The 21,614-nt window shown below is 41.5% G+C and overlaps 1 protein-coding gene across 1 annotated transcript in view; it reads left to right on the plus strand.

The window, feature by feature from the left end:
• The first annotated feature begins 19,777 nt into the window (after window positions 1–19,777).
• KL (klotho) overlaps window positions 19,778–21,614 on the plus strand; it is a 47,429-nt gene continuing 45,592 nt past the window's right edge. Inside the window, exon 1 of the mRNA XM_026049841.1 lies at window positions 19,778–20,515. Coding sequence (XP_025905626.1) covers window positions 19,778–20,515 — 738 coding nt within the window. The remainder of the gene's footprint in view (window positions 20,516–21,614) is intronic.

Below are 21,614 nucleotides of genomic sequence, written 5' to 3' on the forward strand. Positions count from 1 at the left end.
TAAAAAAACCAAGAATGAAAAAGCATGGTCAGAATGTCTTTAACCAGAGATCCTTATCACATTCCACACACAAAATCAGACTTCACTAACTTTTACAAAATAAACCTAGAATACAGAAAAGAGAGCCTGCAAGACAAAAAAAAAAAAAAAAAAAATCTTCCCAACCACCTCCAACCACCTTTCACATGGAGCTGGGATTTTCCCAAAATATGGAAAAGGCAATAAGGTCTATTTTTTTTCAGTTTTAGGATATTTTTTTTAGTCAGCTTTGTTGATTGCATATGAATTTCCAGCCAGCTAAAACAAGAGTAAGAAGAAACTTTCCTCACTTTCCTCAGATTTCCTATATGATGATATTTGCCTACAGTGGGGCTATGTTCTGACCTACAAAAAATGTGATCCACGATGTTACACCTTGAGCAGGTCTCTTTAGAAGCTTCATACTGTTCTCGGGGCATTTTTGTGACTTCGCACCCAATTTCTGATTTACACTAGAGGAGAAACCGTGTTCTCTCTGGGCTGGGAGGCTGTTAAAATTTCAAATTTGATACCTATTTAGTGTGGTCTTTCTGTTATTGCTCAGATTTTTCCTCTTAATCACTTGTCTCATATCAATGTCATCTATATTCAGTAACTTTTATCCACACAGGAAGGAATTTGCAGTCTCCGCAGCGCAACAACAGATAGCCAAATTTGCAAAAATGCTAGAAAATGCATTATTTAGAATAAAATCAATTCTTCTCTGCAAACACTACTTCTCTGCTATTACTTGTGAGAGCCAAGTTGTATTTTGTGCTTTGATTCATAAGGGAAAAATGCAAAAACTGCAAAAGGTAATGAAAAACTCTTTAAAAATGCACAGATACTGTTTTAATCTCTAATAAGTTTCCCTATTGTACATCCAAACAAAACTAAAAGAGTTTACAGAAGATGCTTCTTGCTGCAGCTTAGCTATTGAAATTAATGGGACTGTAATACAATTCAGCTGGTTGAAAATGGAATTTATCTTATCATACTCTTTGGGTGTAAAGAAATGTATTAGGCAGAATATGTCTTATGAAAGACATCCATTATAATGAATGCGGTATTCATTATTTTCTGAAGACAAGTTTATTTTAGAAAAAGAAAATGAATACAACTAGGTTATTGAAAGTCATTTGTGAATTCACTGAGTATTTTGAATAGATAAGAAAAATGTCATGGCCGTTGCCAGTTAAAATGGATATCTTTAATACTAAGAAAGATGGTTATATAACACAGCTTGATCTTTTTCCTGCCCCTTGCTGCAATTTGCCAGGCTAGTGAGGATCTGCATTGTGACTTTCTAGCTCTCCAAATCATGCAGCTGAGGGTTTAGACAGYATCCTGCCCCAAATCTAGTACGACATAGAAGTACAGAAATAAAGTGGAGGGATTAGAGGAGTGATGAAAAGCTGAGGTAGTCAGAAAGCTTCACTGACTTGTCTGTAAGCAATTGACCTGCAGGAGATCTTTGCATCGTTTGGTGGGGACAAATATCCCCACCATGACTGGTCATGTAACATCCTGAAAAAAAGATGGATAGTAAAAATAAGCCCCGATCATTTTGACTTCTTGATCTGTAGCCTGATTTGTGGCATAGGATGCAYGCAATGCTGCCCTTTTGCACAGCCCCACTAGCAATCCTTAGCTGCCYGCAGCCCTGAGACAAGTGGCATGGAACAACCTGTACACTGGGGCAGACTTGGGGAGGTGAAAAATCATTAGTTTCTATCTGTCCAAACCAAGCACTTTCCTGCTTTTGTCGCTGAACAGAATGGCTTGCGCGGAACAAAAGCGGAGGAATGAGGCCATCAATTCACCACATCAGTGGAAGGGATGTGCCTTTGTAAGGCTCCAGTGGCTGGGCCTAATGTCAAAAAAAAAAAAAAAAAAAAAAAAAGAAGAAAGAAAAACACAAAAACTTTCAAAGCTCTGCACTGCTTAAATGCATTAGCACCCTTACTACTCCCCTTCACAACAAAAGGCTCAGATAGGGTGCTACTGGGCTGCTCTCATAAACCAAGGCCTGCCACATTTGATAAAACCTGTGCATCCCATCGCCAAAGCGGGGTTTGGAACTCCTATAGCCTTTGAGGTGTCTATCTTAAGCTCAAAGCTATAGGATATGCACATAAAACTATAGGCCATACACATGCACAACTATATATGCATATGCATTGGAATCTCACAATGAAGGGTTGGGATAGTAGAGTTTTCAGTTTTGCAAAATTAAACATGTCATTGCACTGTCAAAAAAGACAGAGCTGGGGTGGTTAGCTGCCCCTTCCGGACCTCCATCTTTCCATCTGTAGCTAGGAAATCCATTCAGACTGGAGTGGCTGATGTTCCTCCTCATTCCTAGGAAAAGTAGACGGTCCAATGCTTTCCACTACCTGCTGCAAACTCTGCCTGTGCCCAGTGATGGCCCTGCATTACACGTCTTACCATTACTGCTTTGGAGTTCCTTGGCAGAGTTGTTTTGATATTGCTCAGTATTTTCACTTTACAGAACTTCTTATATACTGGCCTCTAGGTTTGTCTTTCTTTCTCTATACAACTTTTCAGTCTTGCTTTTAGTAAAGTGTCCTTGGGATAACCAAACATCTCTGTTTATGGACACTTTGCATTTGACACAGATTCTCTTTTAAATCACATAATTCCTAGTTATTCTGACTTCCCCTTGAGTGATGGTGCATAGTAAAAGTTTAAAGTGCTATGTTCAAAATGTGACAGCAGCCAGAATTCCCAAAATGAGCTTCTTGTGCATCCTGCTCTATTAATGGATAACAACTCCTGGATTCCCACTGTGACTCACAAAGTGTTATTACATGCTGTTCACCTCCRAGGTTGCTCTCATTCTTCCTTCTGTCTACCCTCCTGTGAAAATAACTGCCTCAAGGTCTATTATCATCTTCCCTGAGCCTTTCCTCCTGTGCTAAATACGGAGCTCAGCACATCCAGCATGGTATCACTTCCACAGTCTTGCAGCTGCGGAATGACTGAGGGCATTGGGATGCTAAGGGACAGGCTGTGTCCATTGGTGTCAGCTGCCAACGTGACATGACGTGAGTTGTGCTGTTAGCTGTTCAGTCCTGCCTTTGCCCTAGGAATGAGAGCTGTGTCTCCCTTGGTACTGCTGAAATCATGGATTTCAAGAAGGGCAATGGCTGAGCTGGAGTGTCGGAATCCCGCTATAAAGGTGCTCTGTCCTCTTCCACTTATTATCTTAAACGTTAGGGAAAAAAGCTCTACAGAACCTTCATATCCCTTCTAAGCACATCAAGACTTGGGAACTGCATTTGATTTGTTTCTACATTGGTAGGATTCAAGTCAGGACACAATGTGCTGCGAGGTCAAAGAGATAGTTCTGGTAGTTGTCAGCACAACTTATAAAAAAGCAAACAGTCTAGATTTCAAGATTGTCAGTGATGCAGAATGCAGAATTCAATGCAAATATTTTTTCTTTTCAATGGCTGAAAATTCCATTATTTATGATCTAGATTTGGACCTCCAGAGCTAATAAATGTTTTGTTGAGAGATTCCTCTGTTGAAGTGCTGTTCTCCATGCAGATACTTAGATTGTGAGCCAGATATCTTATGAGCACTCTTCTCATTTGCTATTTATTTTGAGATGATGGTGTTTTTCAGTCAATTTCTTTCCTCTCTACCATTTTCATTTTCTCAAATTTTCAAAGTTGGTCAGCTTCCTTCTTGGACTGTGGACACCAGCATTGAAGTGTATATTCCAGAAGTTCTGGCAATGCCAAATACATAGAATCATAGAATGCTGAAGGTTGGAAGGGACCTCAGAGGTCATCGAGTCCAACCCCCCTGCTCATGCAGGGTCACCTAGAGCACGTGGCACAGGGCTGCATCCAAGCGGGTTTTAAAGATCTCCAAAGAAGGAGACTCCACAACCTCTCTGGGCAGCCTGTTCCAGTGCTTTGTCACCCTCACAGTGAAGAAATGCTTCCTTAAGTTCCTGTGGAACTTCCGATGCTTCAGTTTGAAGCCATTTCCTCTAGTCCTATCACTGTCCACCACTGAAAAGAGGCCGCCCCCCTCCTCCTCACTGCCTCCCTTGAGGTATTTATACACGCTGATCAGGTCCCCGCTCAGCCTCCTCTTCTCCAGGCTGAACAGGCCCAGCTCTCTCAGCCTTTGCTCATAGGGCAGATGTTCCAGGCCCCTGATCATCCTGGTAGCCCTGCGCTGGACTCTCTCCAGCAGCTCCACATCCCTCTTGTACTGGGGAGCCCAGAACTGGATGCAGTACTCCAGATGTGGCCTCACCAGGGCTGAGTAGAGGGGGATGATCACTTCCCTCGACCTGCTGGAGACGCTTTTCTTAATGCACCCCGGGATCCCGTTGGCCTTCTTGGCCACCAGGGCACACTGCTGCCTCATGGTCAACTTGTCGTCCACCATGACACCCAGGTCCCTCTCTGCGGGRCTGCTCTCCAGCAGGTCCACCCCTAATCTGTACTGGTGTCCAGGGTTATTCCTCCCCARGTGCAGGACCYTGCACTTGCCCMTGTTGAACCTCATGAGGTTTCTCGCCGCCCAGTCCTCCAGTCTGTCCAGGTCCCTCTGGATGGCAGCACAGCCCTCAGGGCTATCAGCTACTCCACCCAGTTTGGTATCGTCGGCAAACTTGCTGAGGGAGCACTCCAGCCCTTCATCCAGGTCGTTAATGAATAAGTTGAACAGGACCGGACCGAGAACTGACCCCTGGGGGACACCACTAAGTACAGGCCTCCAGCTGGACTCCGCACCATTGACAACCACTGTGCACCCTGCCATCGAGCCAATTCCTAATCCACCTCCCCGTCCACTCATCTATCCCACACCTTTGGAGCTTGCCCAGGAGGATGCTGTGAGGGACAGTGTCAAAAGCCTTGCTCAAGTCCAGATAGATGACATCCACCGCTCTGCCCTCATCTATCCAGCTAGATAYTCCTTCGTAGAAGGTGATCAGATTAGTCAAGCAGGATTTCCCCTTGGTGAATCCATGCTGGCTACTCCTGAGCACCTTCTTCTCCTCCATGATAATTTCAAACTTCATTTACCTTCTTTGAAACAAATAGGGGAAGCCTAGATGGACTTAGATGGGCTTGAGTGCAATAACATTTGGAAAATTCTATTCACAAAGTCCCTGCCAGCTTCCCCTGTCCATGAGGACATACTGACTGCGGAAGGTCTCCCCAAATCTATCAGTGTAACCAATTAAATAAGAGGAAGGAGAGCATATTTTTCACTTTGCAGATGATACAAAACTTGGAGGATCAAGCAAGATGCCAGTGGACTGGCTCAAACTCAAGAATGATCTAGTCAAATGGGTGAAAACCATGGGAGCCTGTCCCTTCTAACAGTTCAGTCCAACAGAGGCCAACAAAAGATCTATGTCTGACCAAGAGCAAGTGTGAGATGGGAGGGGGGTGATCAGGCAGGAGCTATRCAGAATGGCATCTGAGGGCCACTATTGATGAGAAGCTTAAAAAAGAATCAGCATTGTGCAAAATAAGCAAATATCATACAAGGATGGATAAGCAGGAGCRTTAAATACTGGCCAGCTAAAATAGTCCATCTGCTCTGTTTGGCACGTAGCAGGCCTCAACTGACAGAAAACAGTTCTGGAGCCTGCAATTTTGACATCAAAAATAATGTGGAAGAGAAAAAATAATGTGTTAGAGGAAGTCCGGAGAATGGTAACAAGAATGAACAACATACATGACTTGTGAGGAAAGATTGAAGGATTTTGTTTAATCTAGAGAAGAGAAACTGGAAGGTTAAGACAGAAAAAAATGGATTAAGTTGAATCAAAGAAGCTGAATTTATGCTCTTGGTGTATCTTGATAYTCAAGCTAATGTTCTTGATGTATACCCTAAATAAGAGTAGTGAGTACTCACAGGCAGTGTTGGTCAGGAAGCYGTGAAGCCTTCATCATTGGAGGTTAAACAAGTTGTTGTAAGGAATCTTGCTAAGAAGAATCTTGCTAGTTCTTCCTAGGAACTTCAGGGAAGCTCTGCCTCTATCTTTTGGTGCCTAAGTGCTGAATGAGTGACATGAATTGAGAACTGAGGAGCTACTGGGAAACAACAGGTAGGGACTTGAATTATCAAAGGGTGAACAAAAACAGCCCCTCTAAATGTCCAGAAGGTGACAAGATGTAGAGAATACGAAAAGGACTGCAGATCCATGCCTCATCTGTATAATATGAGAAACAGTCAAGTGGTGGCTTGGAAGTAAGTTAAAGACATCCTCTTTCCTATACCAGCTTCCATGAGGTGCAATTGAACCATCTGGAAATGCAGCAGTATTATAAAAGATAGAAACATGCTAATATAAAGACATTTTCTTCTGGAGCTTTACCTTAAATAACTTTAGGAGAACKGGTACAGCACAGATTGGTAAGATAAAAATTTAACAACTTTCCAAATGCCACTTGAATTTCATAGCATTCAAAAAACAGTCCAACTCCTCCAAAACCTCAGTGTTTTCATATGCAGATTCACTTTTGTGCAAGGCCAGCAAGAAAATCACAAGATCACTTCATCCTGCCTGAAAGAAAGAAAAAATGAATTTGACAGCTGGCCTTAAGCCGTTTCTCCTTGATGATTCAAAGAAAATAGAATCCATATGAAGCTGCTGATTATTTCCTCAAGTACAGATGGAGAGCAAAACCTTGGAAATCTACCCCTTAAGAAATGACTATATGTAAGGTGGAGACAGGAGCTTTTCTTTTACAAGAATTGCAAACAGCTCTTTTGAAGGGATATCATAACTATTTTGTATTCAGGAATTACTTTATAGTTTGCAAAAAATGTAAGAGACAGGCTTTAAGATATTCATAAAGGTCATGTGCACTACAGAGTCCTGACTTTGAGGAGTTACCATGGAGCTGAGCAAAATATTCCTTTACTTTTCATATCAGCCAGCAAATACTTATTGGAGGAGTGGCTGGTCAACAGTGAAGATCTCTACATTTTACTAAAATTTTAAAGAGAACGGCTAATACCAATAGGTTGAAAGGCTCGTTTCTAGAAGGTCCCAGAATATACCAACAAATAATGGAAACACATTTTTTGAACAATTTTGGGATCTATTTAATCATTATGTTATCTCTTTAGGCTAGTTCTAACACAATATATATGTTTTTTTGTTGTAGATTGTAGCCTTTGTTGTAGATTTAGCTAAGATAAAATGTTAAAAAGTCCTCTAAATTGTACTGGATTTGTATGAGTTTGCACATAGCTACATGGGAGCAAGAATAAGTACTTTACATGGATGCACCTATTTAAAAATATTACAATAAATCTCGTGAAATAAAATATGTGTTTGTATGTGCCTTTAAGAGAAAGGACAGAAATAAGAATTTTATTGAGCATCCATATGTACATATTCATTGTACATACTGCAAAATATTTGATTAAAGATAATTAAAGGGGACACTACAGTTAAAAGATTCTCACTTCTTTTGAAACTGGCACGCTTTCATTAAAATGAATGCAGTAGAAATATACAGTTTGCAGGAACTCATTTATCTTCTCTTTTCTTATTTCTTGCAAAATCATAAGAGGCTTTTAAAAGTCATTTCCTTCACAGAAAAGAGGAAATAAAATATAGCAAGTTTTATTGCATCTGGAGAATATAGTTTCCCCAACTGTGCCATTCAGTGGTAGTTACATGACTCTTCTAGACATGCTGACTTAAAAAAAAAAACAATTTTTGAAGGATGAAAAGAAATTTCAGAAATGCATTTCTCAGGATGTCCACAGTGAAGAGCACAGTACAAAAAATACCACTTTTTTCCTTTTCAGTGTCATGCAAATAAAACATATTAGTAAAGGAAACAAGCAAGTCAAATATATTCTTATGAGGCAGGGTATATTATGCATATATACTATATGCAAATAAGATCCTATATAAACTGAACTTTTTCCATTTGGTGATATGTTGCTTCAGAGCTGTATCACAATGTGAAGTATGGAGAAACAGATAACGTATTCAGACCCTTGTTAAGCAGGAGAAATCTTATTTTTCTTTGCAAATAGGGATTTTAATCAGCAGTGATTAATCCCCATGTAGAAATAAATTTGACAGCCACACTCATTGAATTAATACAGTTCATATATGCTCACAATATCGTTGCAATAATTATTCAGTACCAAGCTAGATGTGTTTCAGAGGAAGTTGCTACTGGACACTTGACCTCTAATCGAAGCATCTGCTGCTTCCTGCTTCCCTTCCTTATTGTAATTAGTTGATGAGTTTGCACGATTGATGAAAACTCCAGGATAAAGTACATTCCTGTGCTAAGGGCCAGGACAAGATCTGTCTATCACTTCACTTCTTCCATGAGAAATATGAGAATAAGAATCACAAACAAGAACTACAGGAATCATAGCCCGTTTTTTAATCTAGGTGAAGGGATGCATTTCATTCTGAATGAAGAAGATACAACAAATAAAAGTAGAGAGACTTTTAGATGTCTCTAAAGACTGATGTTTGTTTGATCAAAAGGGTTGGTTAAAAAAAAGGCTGATCTTAATACTGAGTTTACATTTATAAGAGACTATGTAATGATTAAAGAACTTTATAAAAGTTACATGACTATGGCAAAACAGTAGACTATTTTAGAAGGCAGCAAATGATGTTTACAAGCAGCATATCAGGCCTGATAGGTACTAATTGACTCTATACAGCAATAATTTTTAATCTACTTTAAGCCATTTATAATTGGATTTTTCATATAAAATACGAGCCAAAAATATTAACAGTATTATCTATGATTATGTCTAGTACAAACAGTGTGGCATGTGTGTGTGAACAACTTTTATGGCTAAAAATACAAAAGCTAGAGGATAGAAAAATTTTAAAAGGGTTCTTCTGGTGCCTCAGAACAAAGCCAGAACCTTTTACCRTAATCAGACAGAAACTAAGGACAGACAAAAGAATATTAATTATTGTGGTAAGGAAGGGTTTTCAGCTAGCATCAGTATGAAGACATTAATGTGAAGGCCTGGTGCTCCTGCAATGCAGGGAATGGAGCCTGTGTCTCTCAAGGCAGTTTTTAATGCAGAACAAAACACAGATTAGCAAATGTTTATTTATGGCAGTACAATTACAAAGCAGCTAACCTTTAAATCCCTCTCCACTACGTATGATGCTTCATTTTTATAGTAAGTTTTCCTTGATGAGTTTCATATTTACTTTGTGACTGGCTATATATATTTTTGGAGGGGGCTGGTGACAATGCGAWTTAACATAATATTTCAAAAGATGTGATTTAAAACTTGTCATAGCGTTTACTTAAAGCACATAGATACCTAGACTATGCTATCTATGTTTTGTCTGGTCATATGAGATAACACAGTTAAGCAAGTTGTTTTATTATCTTGCTACACTATATCCTTTTATTGCAATGGCATGCTTGCCTAGCACTTTTGTGTACCTGGAGAGAACCTGAAATGGCTGCACTTCTGTCAGGGGATGAAATATTTGAAATTAAAAGTCTCAAATTCTTACAATTCACAAGGCATCGTTAGTGTTTCTCTAGAACGTATCTGTGTTTTCATGGTCAGTGGCTCCCTTGGRAATATAAAATGCTTCTTTCCTGCTCAGAGTCTCTTCCCTGTTTTGTAGTCCCTTATATCTTCAGAATATCACGTTTGGAGGGTGCCTTCTTTCAAATGATTTTTCCCCTCTGTCCTGTGGCTGGTTGAAGCTGTAGGATGGAATGAGCCCTCAGATAGGACAAGYGAGATCAGTATTTGAACCTGTTCTGCCTAATTCAAATCAAAGATGTGATCTTGAGTTTCTTTTTGCATATGTTGATGCTGCTGTCACCAGGCATCCATGTTGGCAATAGTACTTCATGTGTGGGTCATGACCATTGGGGCAGAATACTCACCYGTTCCTCTGTCTCTTGATTAGACAAAGTAGAACAGGCTCAACAGAAAGGGTGAAAGACACAGTTCATCCTTGCACGCTGCGGGAAAGCAGTGCTTTCTGGGCAGGTCCTAGAAAACAGATCGTTGAGTCTGCAGGCAGAACCATGCACATCCAGAAGTTTTAGACTTGGTTTCCCACAGCCAGATAAATGAGCTAAAGCAGAAGGCCCTTATGACTTAAATTTTTCCATATCTCTGATTTTTGRTAAGAAAATTCCATCTGTATCAAAGCTAGTATGTACATTTCCATTTAAAAAAAAAAGTCATTTTGATAAAGCTGCATTTTCCAAACAAAAATAGTTTCTGTTGGAAATTCCCAACATATCCTAAAAATATCATTTGGATGATATTGTCAATAAAATAGAATTACCCTATTAAAAGCTTGGGATTTAATAGATATTTACAAGCAATGAAGGTCATGCCTAGTCTCAAGAAAAATTTCAGAAGTCATTTGAAGAAAATAATTTGAAGAAAGTTGTGCCTCATGTCTCTGAATCCTTTCTTCAAAGCCATCTTCTAAACTTGGATATTTAACAAGRCCCTTCCTGTAGTATCACTAGGGTCTTGAACTCTGGAGACTAACCTCTGTTAAAAGCTTCTGATAACCACCACAACAATACTATAAATTGTAGTGCTTTTAATCTCTCTCCCTTTAATCCCCAAGCCTGACACTGTGTACTAGATGATATCTTTATTTKCTCTTTCTCTTTTTCAGTCCCAGGAAAATCTTTTAGGCTAGGTAAAAGTGAAGATGATTATAGATCTCTTCGCAGTAAGGAAAGAGTGAAATAATAAGTATTGCAGATGGTATATTAGAAGACAAAGTAGGCTTCTTTTAGTCTATGTTTAGCCAAATCTTTTCGTCTTAAAAACGAAGAAAATTCGTATGTGAGTGTTTGTATTAAATATTTGCAATTATGACCATATTTGGAGAATAAAAGCACTGCTCTGCTATATAATGCTAATCTCAAGTTATTACTACTTATCTCCGTTGTTCAGGAATGTGTGTGATGTGTGTGTATACATGGAATTTCTTCTTTATCTCATTGGCGGTCGTGTATCATAATCAGGAGAGAGAATATGGATAATATTTGTAGAATTTTCTGCAATATGGTAACTGTAGGTGTTTATATATTTTTATTGYGTGGCTGCTATGTTTTTACTGTGTGGATTCTTCTATCTCCCATCCCTTTCAGCTCCAGAAACCTTTAATCTCCTTGGCCTCACATGGACTAGTCCTCAGGGGCCTCTCTCTATCCCTCCTGTCAACAAGCACCTCTGAGGAAATCCTGACCCTTAACATTTCTGAGAAAGAAGTGTGGATCAGCAGCACACAGCTTGTCACAGTGGGGAGCAAGAGGTGAGAAAAGGTTCACATCAGAGCAATAACCTTGGTAGGTTGGGGCTGGAGGAAGGCTTATGCCTTAGGAGGCAGCTTTATAATACCTAGCAAAGCGTAACAGCAGGTTAAAAGCTGGAAAGAGCATTTGTAAGGGCCTTCCACAGATGTTTATATCTATCCTCAAAAATTGGCACGGCATTTTGAACATGAACAGATGTGTCCTTTGAGTAAGAGCAGGTGGAGGAAGATTTTATCAAGCACTAGTCAGGAAGGTTAGATAAGTTATGGAGATGGTCACTGATTACTAGTGCATGTGTAGATAAAAATAAATAAGCTTTGTCCCAAAGGAAATGATTAATTGCACTTTTGACCTTGTTAGTGCCGCTAAATAAATAAAAGAATAAAAAAAAAWGATTCCTGGACTTACAGTTAAGTAACACCATCTAGCTCATGTCTACAGTGGTTATGGTTACTCCAATTTGAAGCTTAGTCTTGGATAGAGCCAGAGATAGTTCTCCAAAGGAGAACCAAGGGACGACAGATGAACAGGGAGCGTGATAAGAGGATGACAGCTCAGGCTTACCACAGCCCACTTTTATTTACTTGTACAGGTGGACCCACCAACTACTGCAGCAGTTAGAAGCTCTGGCAGGACTAGCCTTGTTTCATTCCCCATAATGTTTCTTCTCTTCATTCAAACAACGATCCTGCAGGTGACCAGTATTTCCCAATTCCAAATGCAACACAGAAACTTTAAAATCATTTGTAAACTAACATGAAAGAGTTAAAGCATGTGAAATTGATTTTTARTTGGTGTTCAGTCATTGGTTGAACAGACACAAAACACACCAAGATATGATAAATATGTGGGAGTATTTAGTAAATCAACTTCCTCAAAATTTTTAGCTTTTAAGTTAAAAAGTGATCTGAACTGCAGAAAGAAATAATAAAAAAAGACCATAGAGCCATTCATTTCAATTAGCTATGTTTATCAGCTGAAGATATCAGTTTACAAGAATTTAAGTGCCAAGTTAAATAATTATTTTTTCTTGTCTATGACTTGGCTACAGAGTTAAGGCAGAAAAGTGACATATCAACCAGTTAGTTCATCTCTATGCCCATAAATTGTCCAAGTGAACACCTATTCTGACAGCACGACTCCAAATGTGCAGTCATCTCTTGGTACTTAACAAAAAATCATATAGGTATATAGTCTTTCTCCCTTGGTTTTCTGCAAGTCCTCTTTTTTCTGTTTTAGCCAAAGGAAGGAATCGCTTGATGATGCCTAACATCTTTTTATATCAAATGTATTAAAAACTCACTGTTTTCTGCTGTAAAGTGTGTTTCACAATACCAGAGGTTTATTTTTCTCTTTGTGGGTGGGACTGCCTCACTGTGTGCATATGAAAGAATATTTGCTACAAACAATATATTTTTGCCATTGTTTTAAAAAAATAGGTTTAGATGAAGAATATATTCAACATGCTGGCAACAGGTTCATACCTGCATCAACAAACATATTGAATTTAGTTATACAGGCTCTGCATCACTTTTCTCAACCTAAATTATTGCATAAATTACACTTTRGACACCTATGAAAGAGCACTCAAAATCACAAATTTACACTTGGGAAATTATCACTTCAGATGCTTACGCTGAACTRTAGACAACCTTCCTACAAGTCTGGCAATTTTAGAGAAACCATTTTCCTGACTGTTACATACAGCTCAATAAAGATATATGTGTATATATATATATTTATATATATCTCAAAGCCTAATAAAGCCTAATCAATACCTTTGTCAGTCAAGTTTTGGGACTTCCTCACACCCGTTGCACAGGTACACTGAACACTATATTTGTCAGGATCCCGTAAATACTGATGTTTTCTGGAGTTACCTGCTTGATGAAAGGAGCTTATAAATTGATATTCCAGCCTGTGGTGTAATACCTGTGRCATCAGAGTTACTTCTCCATATAGACATTAATTGTACAGCTCCTCCTTACCTATTCTACTCCTCACCCCTCTCTGGCTTGCATCAGATATGGTACTAGAGGCAAATCAGAGKGGCTGATGGAAATCTCTTTACTGACCTTCCAAAAATTCAGGGTAATCTCATAAACACTAATCTGACAGAATTATGGGAGGATAGTTGGAGCACATACAAATTTGCTCCTCCTGTTTCGATCTATCACTCTTACTAACACTTCTGCTAAYTACTGTTCTGGCTCTATTTTTCCCCTGATGAAGACTTTTACTGTTCAAAATATGAATCCTGCTGGGATTTCAGATGGGGTTAAAGCAAGACCTGATATTAATTAYGGCAGTAGATGGCCATGGTGTATAAATACTTGCCATCTTTCCTCAATTGACTTCCCAATAGTTTCAAGATAATCTCTGTAACACAAGAGTAACAGCCTTACTAGAGTATCTGAGAATAGCTCCCAAGTATACATATAAATGCGAGTATGTAGCATGCACATTTGTGTATTCTAATAATTGCATTTTTAAAGAACGTTATATGCCTGTAGGTCTCAAAAATACTTACGTATTTCCAAACAATATTCTCTAGACATTTAGTAAATAAGTAGAAGCCATTTAGATAGAAAAAAATGTTATTCTTAAACAGAATTAACATACTCTGACAATTCTTAAAATCGCACTTATTTCTTTCTGAAGCAGTCTTTATGTCACATTGGAACTTGCCAGTAATGGCATGAGCTGAAACAGAAATGAACTGAATATCTGAACAAAGGTGTCACTTAGTTCACTGCTTATTAAAATACAGCTATAGCAATCACTAACTTATCCTGCTGTATGGTTTTAGCAGGATAAGGACAAATCCTTATCCATTTACCTCTGAAAAGTCATCTGAAGATATGACAATAGAAGCAATTCTGCAGGAAATTCTTCTATGACTGAATTTAATGCATAAAAAATTTAACATCCATAGACATAAAACTCAATATTGCATTTTCATTTTTTAATAGTAATGCTTTTTATTTCTTCATTTAAGCCCCCCATGGATCTTTCTTTTCACAGAGGATATGGCATTTTGCCAGAGGTTTTAAAATAATAGGAATTTGAAGAGTGAATAGAAATGCTTCAGCTGTGCCTGAACAGAAGAGATAGGATGGTTGTATATAAAAAGTCACCATACATGTCTCTCGAGTGCTGTCAGCTGTAGCCTGAGCCACAGGATTTTAGCTTTTCAGCCTTCCTGTGGAGACTGAATGAGATTAGTTTTAAAATGATGATAGTGTACCAAAACAGAAATTAAAATAGAAGAGAGAACAATGAAATGATGGTTCTGCAYTTCTTTATCCCACAACATAGACCATAACCTGTGATTTTCACAGGAGTCCCTATGGGGGAGATTCAGTCTACCTAAATCCCATTTAACTTGTAAAATCTGTTTCATATCCACCAATTAACCAGCCTGTCTATTTTCWAGGATTTTCTACCCTGAAAGTGCCTAAACCAATAGGCAATTTCCTACTCAGCCTGTACTTGCCCTGGTCTCTCRTAATCAGCTGTACACACAGGTTCAGCGGACTTTTGAGAGCCAAGCTCTGCAACCAATGTACTCAGGTTTGGGTTCCTCTCTCAGTCAATCAGAGGTGACCATTGTAGTTCATGCGCTTCGTGGCTGTGGTTGACAAGAAATGTTCTCCTCTGTCTTCTCCCGAACATCCCTGGCCCTTCTCCAASTGCTCCAGAGTCTTTCTGATGGTGAGAGGAGGCCATCCCCACCTCCTCTCAACTTTTCTTCCCCAGTACAGATACTCTTCCTTTTCCATTCTCTTTGTCTTATCCACTCTTATACCAGTTTAGCAGGAGATGCCAAGGTCTTTTTGAAGACAGCAAGGTAATTTCTAAGTTCTTACCATTTGGATAATGGGGAAGTGTCAGAAATAAAACATGGCATAAACAAGGTTTGTCTTTCTTCTCAATTCCCTATTACCCTCTGTGATTCCAGAGTTGAAGTGGGTTTCTATGTCTTCCCAAGGGAGGGTTTTCACAAACAGGAAAGCTTTCCAGCACCTGCCATCCATTCATGTGGAATCCTCAAGTTATCACATATCCCCTCTTAGGTACAGTTGGGTTGTCATCGCTGCCTCTGTGAATAAAATGAAGAATTCTAGGCTTGCCTTGAAGCTATTCKAGGTCATCCCTCAGAAGTAAGATGGGCCAAAGTATCTGGAATTCTCTTTTTCATGCAAGGGGATGTTCGAGATTTGCCCATCATTTGGAGCCACASTTTACCAGGATGAAGTGAAAATGATTTGAGTTGAGTTTCTAATTTTCCATCCTCACACTCGGTCCTACCATAGAATAATGGAGAACAATCCAGAGTCCTTTACAGGATAAAAGGATTAGTCATGCTAAAAAGGGGGGCGGTTTAGGTCTCTTATTGTTTTTTTTTTTTTAGGAAAGTGGTTCATTTCTCTCACAGGAAATCAAGAACTGGATATTTACAGCTAGAAAGTCTGATACTTAAAGCTACAACAGAGAAGGATTTCATTTCTTCCCAAGCATTCTTCAACTGGATCATTACACTGGTAGGGATATTTTGGACCTGACAACACTGTGTTTCTAATTCTAATAAATRTAATAAGATTTTTTTCAAGGAAATTGGACTTGCAACTCTTTCTCTAAGAGAAGTGAGGAAAAACTTATTTGCCAGGTAGGCTATGTTCTGGCAGTGATGAAGAAGGCAAATCTAGAACATTATTACATAACTTTCCCCTGGGAACAGTTATTCATAAAGAAGTTGAAGTAAAATTTGGTGACTTAGCATTTTGCATTTAGCAGACAGAATAAATAATTAGTATAGTTTTAAAATGATGGAAAGAGGAAAAAGAAATTCAGGTTGAATTCAGGCGATGAATTTTATAAGCAGCATCTCCAACTGGTAGGAAGCATGTGTGTGTGTCTTGAGAAAAAAGGTTTAAGTATTTAGCACACAAAATTTGTCAACTGGGTTTATGCTTGTAAGTATGTTTGTAAATAAAGAATGGATATTAAAAAAGAAGCTCAGGAAGAATCACAATATTATCAGTACAGTTGCTATACCTGAAACCACACGCCATCAATAGTCATGGCAGYCATGGCATCTCAGCCAAGACAGTATGGCCCAAAGTTCATTTAGAAGTCTCATTTAGAAGGAAACAGAAATGCTCTGTCAGAATATTGCTGGATTTGTTTGCAAACCGCTGCTTAACTGATGAAGAAAACTTCTGAGTATAGCCTATACTCTAAMTTATACTGTCATTTACCATATCCAGCATATGTATGACCAGAAGTTGAGCCTTCATTAAGCATTAATGCAAAGAAGACTGAAAGGTAACAAATCCCAAGCTGCCAAGCTGGGCTCCTGTTGGACGTGTGCTTGTTCAGTGCAGTAGACATGATGGAGGCCTACTGGAATACAAGGAGCCATGAGGGAGACCGGGATGTCTGCAAGTCTTTTGTTGGCCTTTTTGAATRGTTAATATTGCACAGTATTTGTTAGACTCTGCAGCAGAGTCTCAGCATTTGTTAGAGATATGTGCGAAAAAAAAAAAAAAAGCTATTGGCTGAAGGTAGTGTGGGTGGTTGCATTATAAAATACACATTTTCTGATGTTGATAACTAAAGACCCAATTTTGATCTGATAAAAATGAAGGTGAAGTGCCAGCTTTGTGACAAGAACCTCTGGTTGAATTTCATCCCRTAAAACTGGACTGCCTAGTTCAGGACCTACAGTCGCTGTAGCTTCCCTGTTGTGGTTTTGGAGAAACAGGTACCTCCAGAAGTTGACTAAGATCTTAGATAACCAGACTCACATTAGCACTATAAAACTATTTCTTTCATTTGGCTAAATGAGACCCTAAAAAAGGTGATCCTAATGAAGGTGCTTCAGTTAGGTGTCATGCTGTCTAATCAGTATTAAACTGTGCTCTAATTAATAATGAGCAAAATAGAAGAGGATATATCTTAAACCATCTTTTGTATCCAGATACCCATCTTTATTTTACCCTTAAATCACAGCAATGGACCGTGTTTTAGGCTAAGATATTTCTGAGGTCTGCATTTATGTCCAGATATTCAAAATCTTCAGGCAGCAAACCCCAGCAAAGGCTGAAATCAGGTCAGTTCACAGAATCACAGAATCACAGAATCACAGAATGGTTAAGGTTGGAAGGGACCTCTAGAGACCATCTAGTCCAACCTTGTTCTTCACTCCTTGCACAAGCAGGACTACAGTAATGCTTTTATGTACTTAAGATCTAATCTTTAGCTTCTGCAAGTATCTGCTGCATGGTGCTGTCGTCAGAACAAACTTAAGACTCTGAAAGAATGATCAGAATCCAATAAGTCAAACTTCAAAAAAGTGTTGGTATAAAAGTAATCGTACATGCATAATCCTTCAGCAACCACTATTTTACATTTTCCCTACAAGTGCAAAAAAGATTCATACTTACATTTTTCTGATGGGATCAGTACACCAGAATATGAGAACCACCTAATTTAGCTTATTTGATGTTACTCATTTCCCTTTGAAAGGGCATCCATATTTAACACATTATTTTGTTGGAACTCAAGTTATCATTTACTTAGACTGCAATCAAGTTTCATCAGCTTGTCAGGCTGTACAGCAAACTCCTGGTCCTGGTTGTGGATGATCAGCCTCTGGCACAGTACCTGCCACTCTCCTCCTTCTCTCCTCCTTGTTCCCACCCCACAAAATTTAAAGCTGCACCTTTATTTCAAAGATGGACATCTACGGGCCCCTAGGTAACATAAAATTCCATCCCTCTAACAAGGGAATACATTAATCAGAATGAATGGAAGAATTCTGCCATCTCTCACTCTGGATCCTCAGTCCTCTCCTTAAAAACACCATGAAATAACCCATCAGCTTCAAATCAAGTCAAATCAGTGTGGAAAAGGTGAAAGGTCAGACTTCCATAAAGATGCAAAGAAGATGCTCTGTTCTGACTATGGAAGGTGCCAGAGCCCATCCTACCTCAAAAGAAAACCTCCAGCAGCTGAGCATTCGCTAACAACTGGCATTTAAATGTACTGATTCATTATTAACAATTATGTGCAGTTCTCCTCTAAGGGTGCTTATTTTCTAAAAATAAAATGAAATCATCGCGATGCCTTCAAAGTTAAACAATAACTTTATCTCCTGGGAACATCTCTCCGTCCTTTACAGCTTGTCTTGTAGGTGCATTTTATTCTTGGATGCTCCCAACTCGTGCTAGAGTTCACATAACTGAATATTAAATATCAACTTTTGGCAATATTTGAAGTTAATTCTTACTTCAGAGCCCTGGTCAAAACTTTATCCAAAGGGGACAAGGGCAGCAGACTGTGACCTGCCTTCAAGAAAAAGYTCATGTTATCACCCCCTACACAAGCAAACAAGATATTATTTAGTTATGCTAACAAGCATAACTAAATAGTTTAAATAAAGGCGTAACTAAATAAATATGCAGCATGATTTTTTTCCTCCCCGTGAAGATCTGTGGGGCYTTTCTATTTGAAACTTGCTTTGCATGCAGCAAGCAGCCAAACACACCAACCTGCAACTCCAGCACGGGAAGGGCACTGCTCGGAGGCAGGAGCTCATGCATTAGTGTGAGTGTGGCTGGAGTGTGTGAGGTCCCTGGTCACCAGTGACTGCGTTTCTAATCATTACCGCACGACGTGTTTAATTATTGTTGCAACTGCGGTGTTTCTTGACACGGTACCGCAACGGAAAGGCCAGATTAAAGTAAAAGAAAAAAATATATATATAAATAAAATAAAAAGCATCAGGCACAAAACTTCGATATTGAAGGTGTTTATTTCCTTGTCTGTCTTGTGCAAGGAGGCAGGACCTACGTTCGCCGCCCGTCACTTGTGAGATGCCGGGACTSGGGGATCCCCCCGCGGCATCACCAGCACCAGGAGGCTCGTGGCCCCCCCAGCCCCGCCGCCGGGCCCCCCATCCCCGCGGGACCCCCGGGCAGCGCCGCGGGCGGCTGCTCGCCGCTCCCGGGGCTCCGCCGTCGCGTGCGCTCGCCCGAGAAGCCGCTTTGAGGGACGGGACAAGGCTGAGCGCGGAGCAGCSGCAGCGCCGGAGCTGCCTCCGAAGGGGAGGACCCCGAGCAGGTACCTAGAGATGGAGCGAGCGGGCGAGCTCTGCTCCCCATAGGGCTGCGGGGGGCAGAGGAAGCCCGGAAGGGGGGACACAAGTTCCCCTTTCCCCCGAGGAAACCTCTCCCGCCGCCCTCCTCTCCTCGCCTCGCTTCTCCGCGCGYCCCGCCGTGCCCCACCGATCCCGCCCCCCGACGGCGGCGGGAGCCGCTGCGCCGCGCTCCCCGCAGCCCCGAGGTAACCATTAACAGCCGTGCCCAGCGGCGGGGGGGSGGACGGGAGCATAAAAGGGGTCGAGGGGCCGGGGCTGAGCGGAGGGAGCCGCCGTCATGGTCCCCGCGCCGCCGCCGCTGCTCCCGCTGCTGCTCCCGCTGCTGCTGCGGCCGCTGCTGGCCGCGCCGGGACAGGGCGCGGGCACCTGGGCGCGCTTCGCCCGCCTGCCCTACCCGGAGGACCAGCTCTTCCTCCACGACACCTTCCCCGAGGGCTTCTTGTGGGGCGCGGGCAGCGCCGCCTACCAGACCGAGGGCGGCTGGCGCCAGGGCGGCAAGGGCCCCTCCGTGTGGGACAYGTTCGCCCACCGCGCGCGGCCCCCGGGCACGCGGCCCGCGGGCGGCGACGTGGCCAGCGACAGCTACAACAACGTCTTCCGCGACGCCGAGGGGCTGCAGCGCCTGGGCGTCTCGCACTACCGCTTCTCGCTCTCCTGGGCCCGCCTGCTGCCCAACGGCACGGCGCCCGCCAACGCCGCGGGGCTGGCGCACTACACGCGCCTGCTAGCCCGCCTGCGCGAGCTGGGCATCGAGCCCGTGGTCACGCTCTACCACTGGGACCTGCCGCAGCGGCTGCAGGACGCCTACGGYGGCTGGGCCAGCCCGCTGCTGCCCGCGCTCTTCCGCAACTACGCCGAGCTCTGCTTCCGCCGCTTCGGCGCGCACGTGCGCTACTGGCTCACCATGGACAACCCCTACGTGGTGGCCTGGCACGGCTACGGCAGCGGGCGGCTGCCGCCCGGCGTGCGCGGCGGCCCGCGCCTCGCCTACCGCGCTGCCCACCACCTGCTGCAGGTAAAGCGGTGGGAGCAAAGTAGCCGAAGAAGTGGATTCACGTGGAGCGAGCGTCTGGATTTGGTGGCYGGCCTGCTCCTCTATGCAGTGGGGAGCTGTTCAAATGGGTGGGAGATGCTTGGGCTCATCCGTTGGTGTTGGTGGTGGCCTCAATGTGATAGGAATGCGCAGAGTGTAAATGCTCCTGGTGGACCATAGAGGCGTTTAACTCTGGCCTCCCAACGTCTGTGAGTGCCGTTCAGGATGTGWGATTTTAGACCTGCAGCTGTGCCAGGTGCAACATCCACCTCGAGTTGCCATGGGAATCTTAGACACAAGTGTAAAAAGAGTTTGTGTGTTTGATACAAAAGCCTCATCAAATTCATGGAGGTGGTAGAGTGGCTGGAATGTCACRCTAGGAATATTTCCTTACAGAGTAGCGTATTTTTTTGGACCAAATGAACATTTTTGGTTGAAAGCAACCCTCTTTTCCCCAGCTAGGCTAGTAAGTGGCATAACTACTTTGCTATAGGCTATTTTTTTATGTAGCATTTTTATATATAGTATATTTGTCAAGTTTGCTAGAAGCACTTGCAGCTTGTCAGATAGAGTTAAGCAAAAGTGAATGCAAATCTTTTCCCTGGCAGGGCAAAGGATTCAGTGTATCTAACTTGAATGATATTTAGTTCCTGCTCGTAAGACATTATCTATTTTACCTAAAAAATGCGCTTTCCAAAACTCTTCATTTGCTCTATAAGCCTTCCCTGCCTCTCCTGAGTATCGCACACGAAATGAGAATATTGCTAAAATTCCTGGCTCATGGCTTACTTAGTGAACTTGTTTTTTTGCCTCTTCATGCATTAGATTTGTATCATCTAGTGTTAAAAATGCTTCAAGACAAAATAGAGGGGTGTGCGTGTGTATCCGCATGGATACAGTTTGTACAGGGGAAAAATTTCAGATGCTGAATTTCTGGTGCTTAAATTCCTGGTGCTGAAACCTTTAAACTCTCAAGTAGCTCCTAGGATGCACTTGACCGAGTTTGGTGCCGTGCTTGTGCAGTTCACTGAATGGACTCTGCCTGTGACTGAAGTTACTCTTAAACTTCAGCATTTGCGGT

Source organism: Nothoprocta perdicaria, unplaced genomic scaffold (genome assembly GCF_003342845.1).
Source record: "Nothoprocta perdicaria isolate Ctin4 unplaced genomic scaffold, notPer1 scaffold_62, whole genome shotgun sequence".
Classification (NCBI taxonomy): Eukaryota; Metazoa; Chordata; class Aves; order Tinamiformes; family Tinamidae; genus Nothoprocta; species Nothoprocta perdicaria.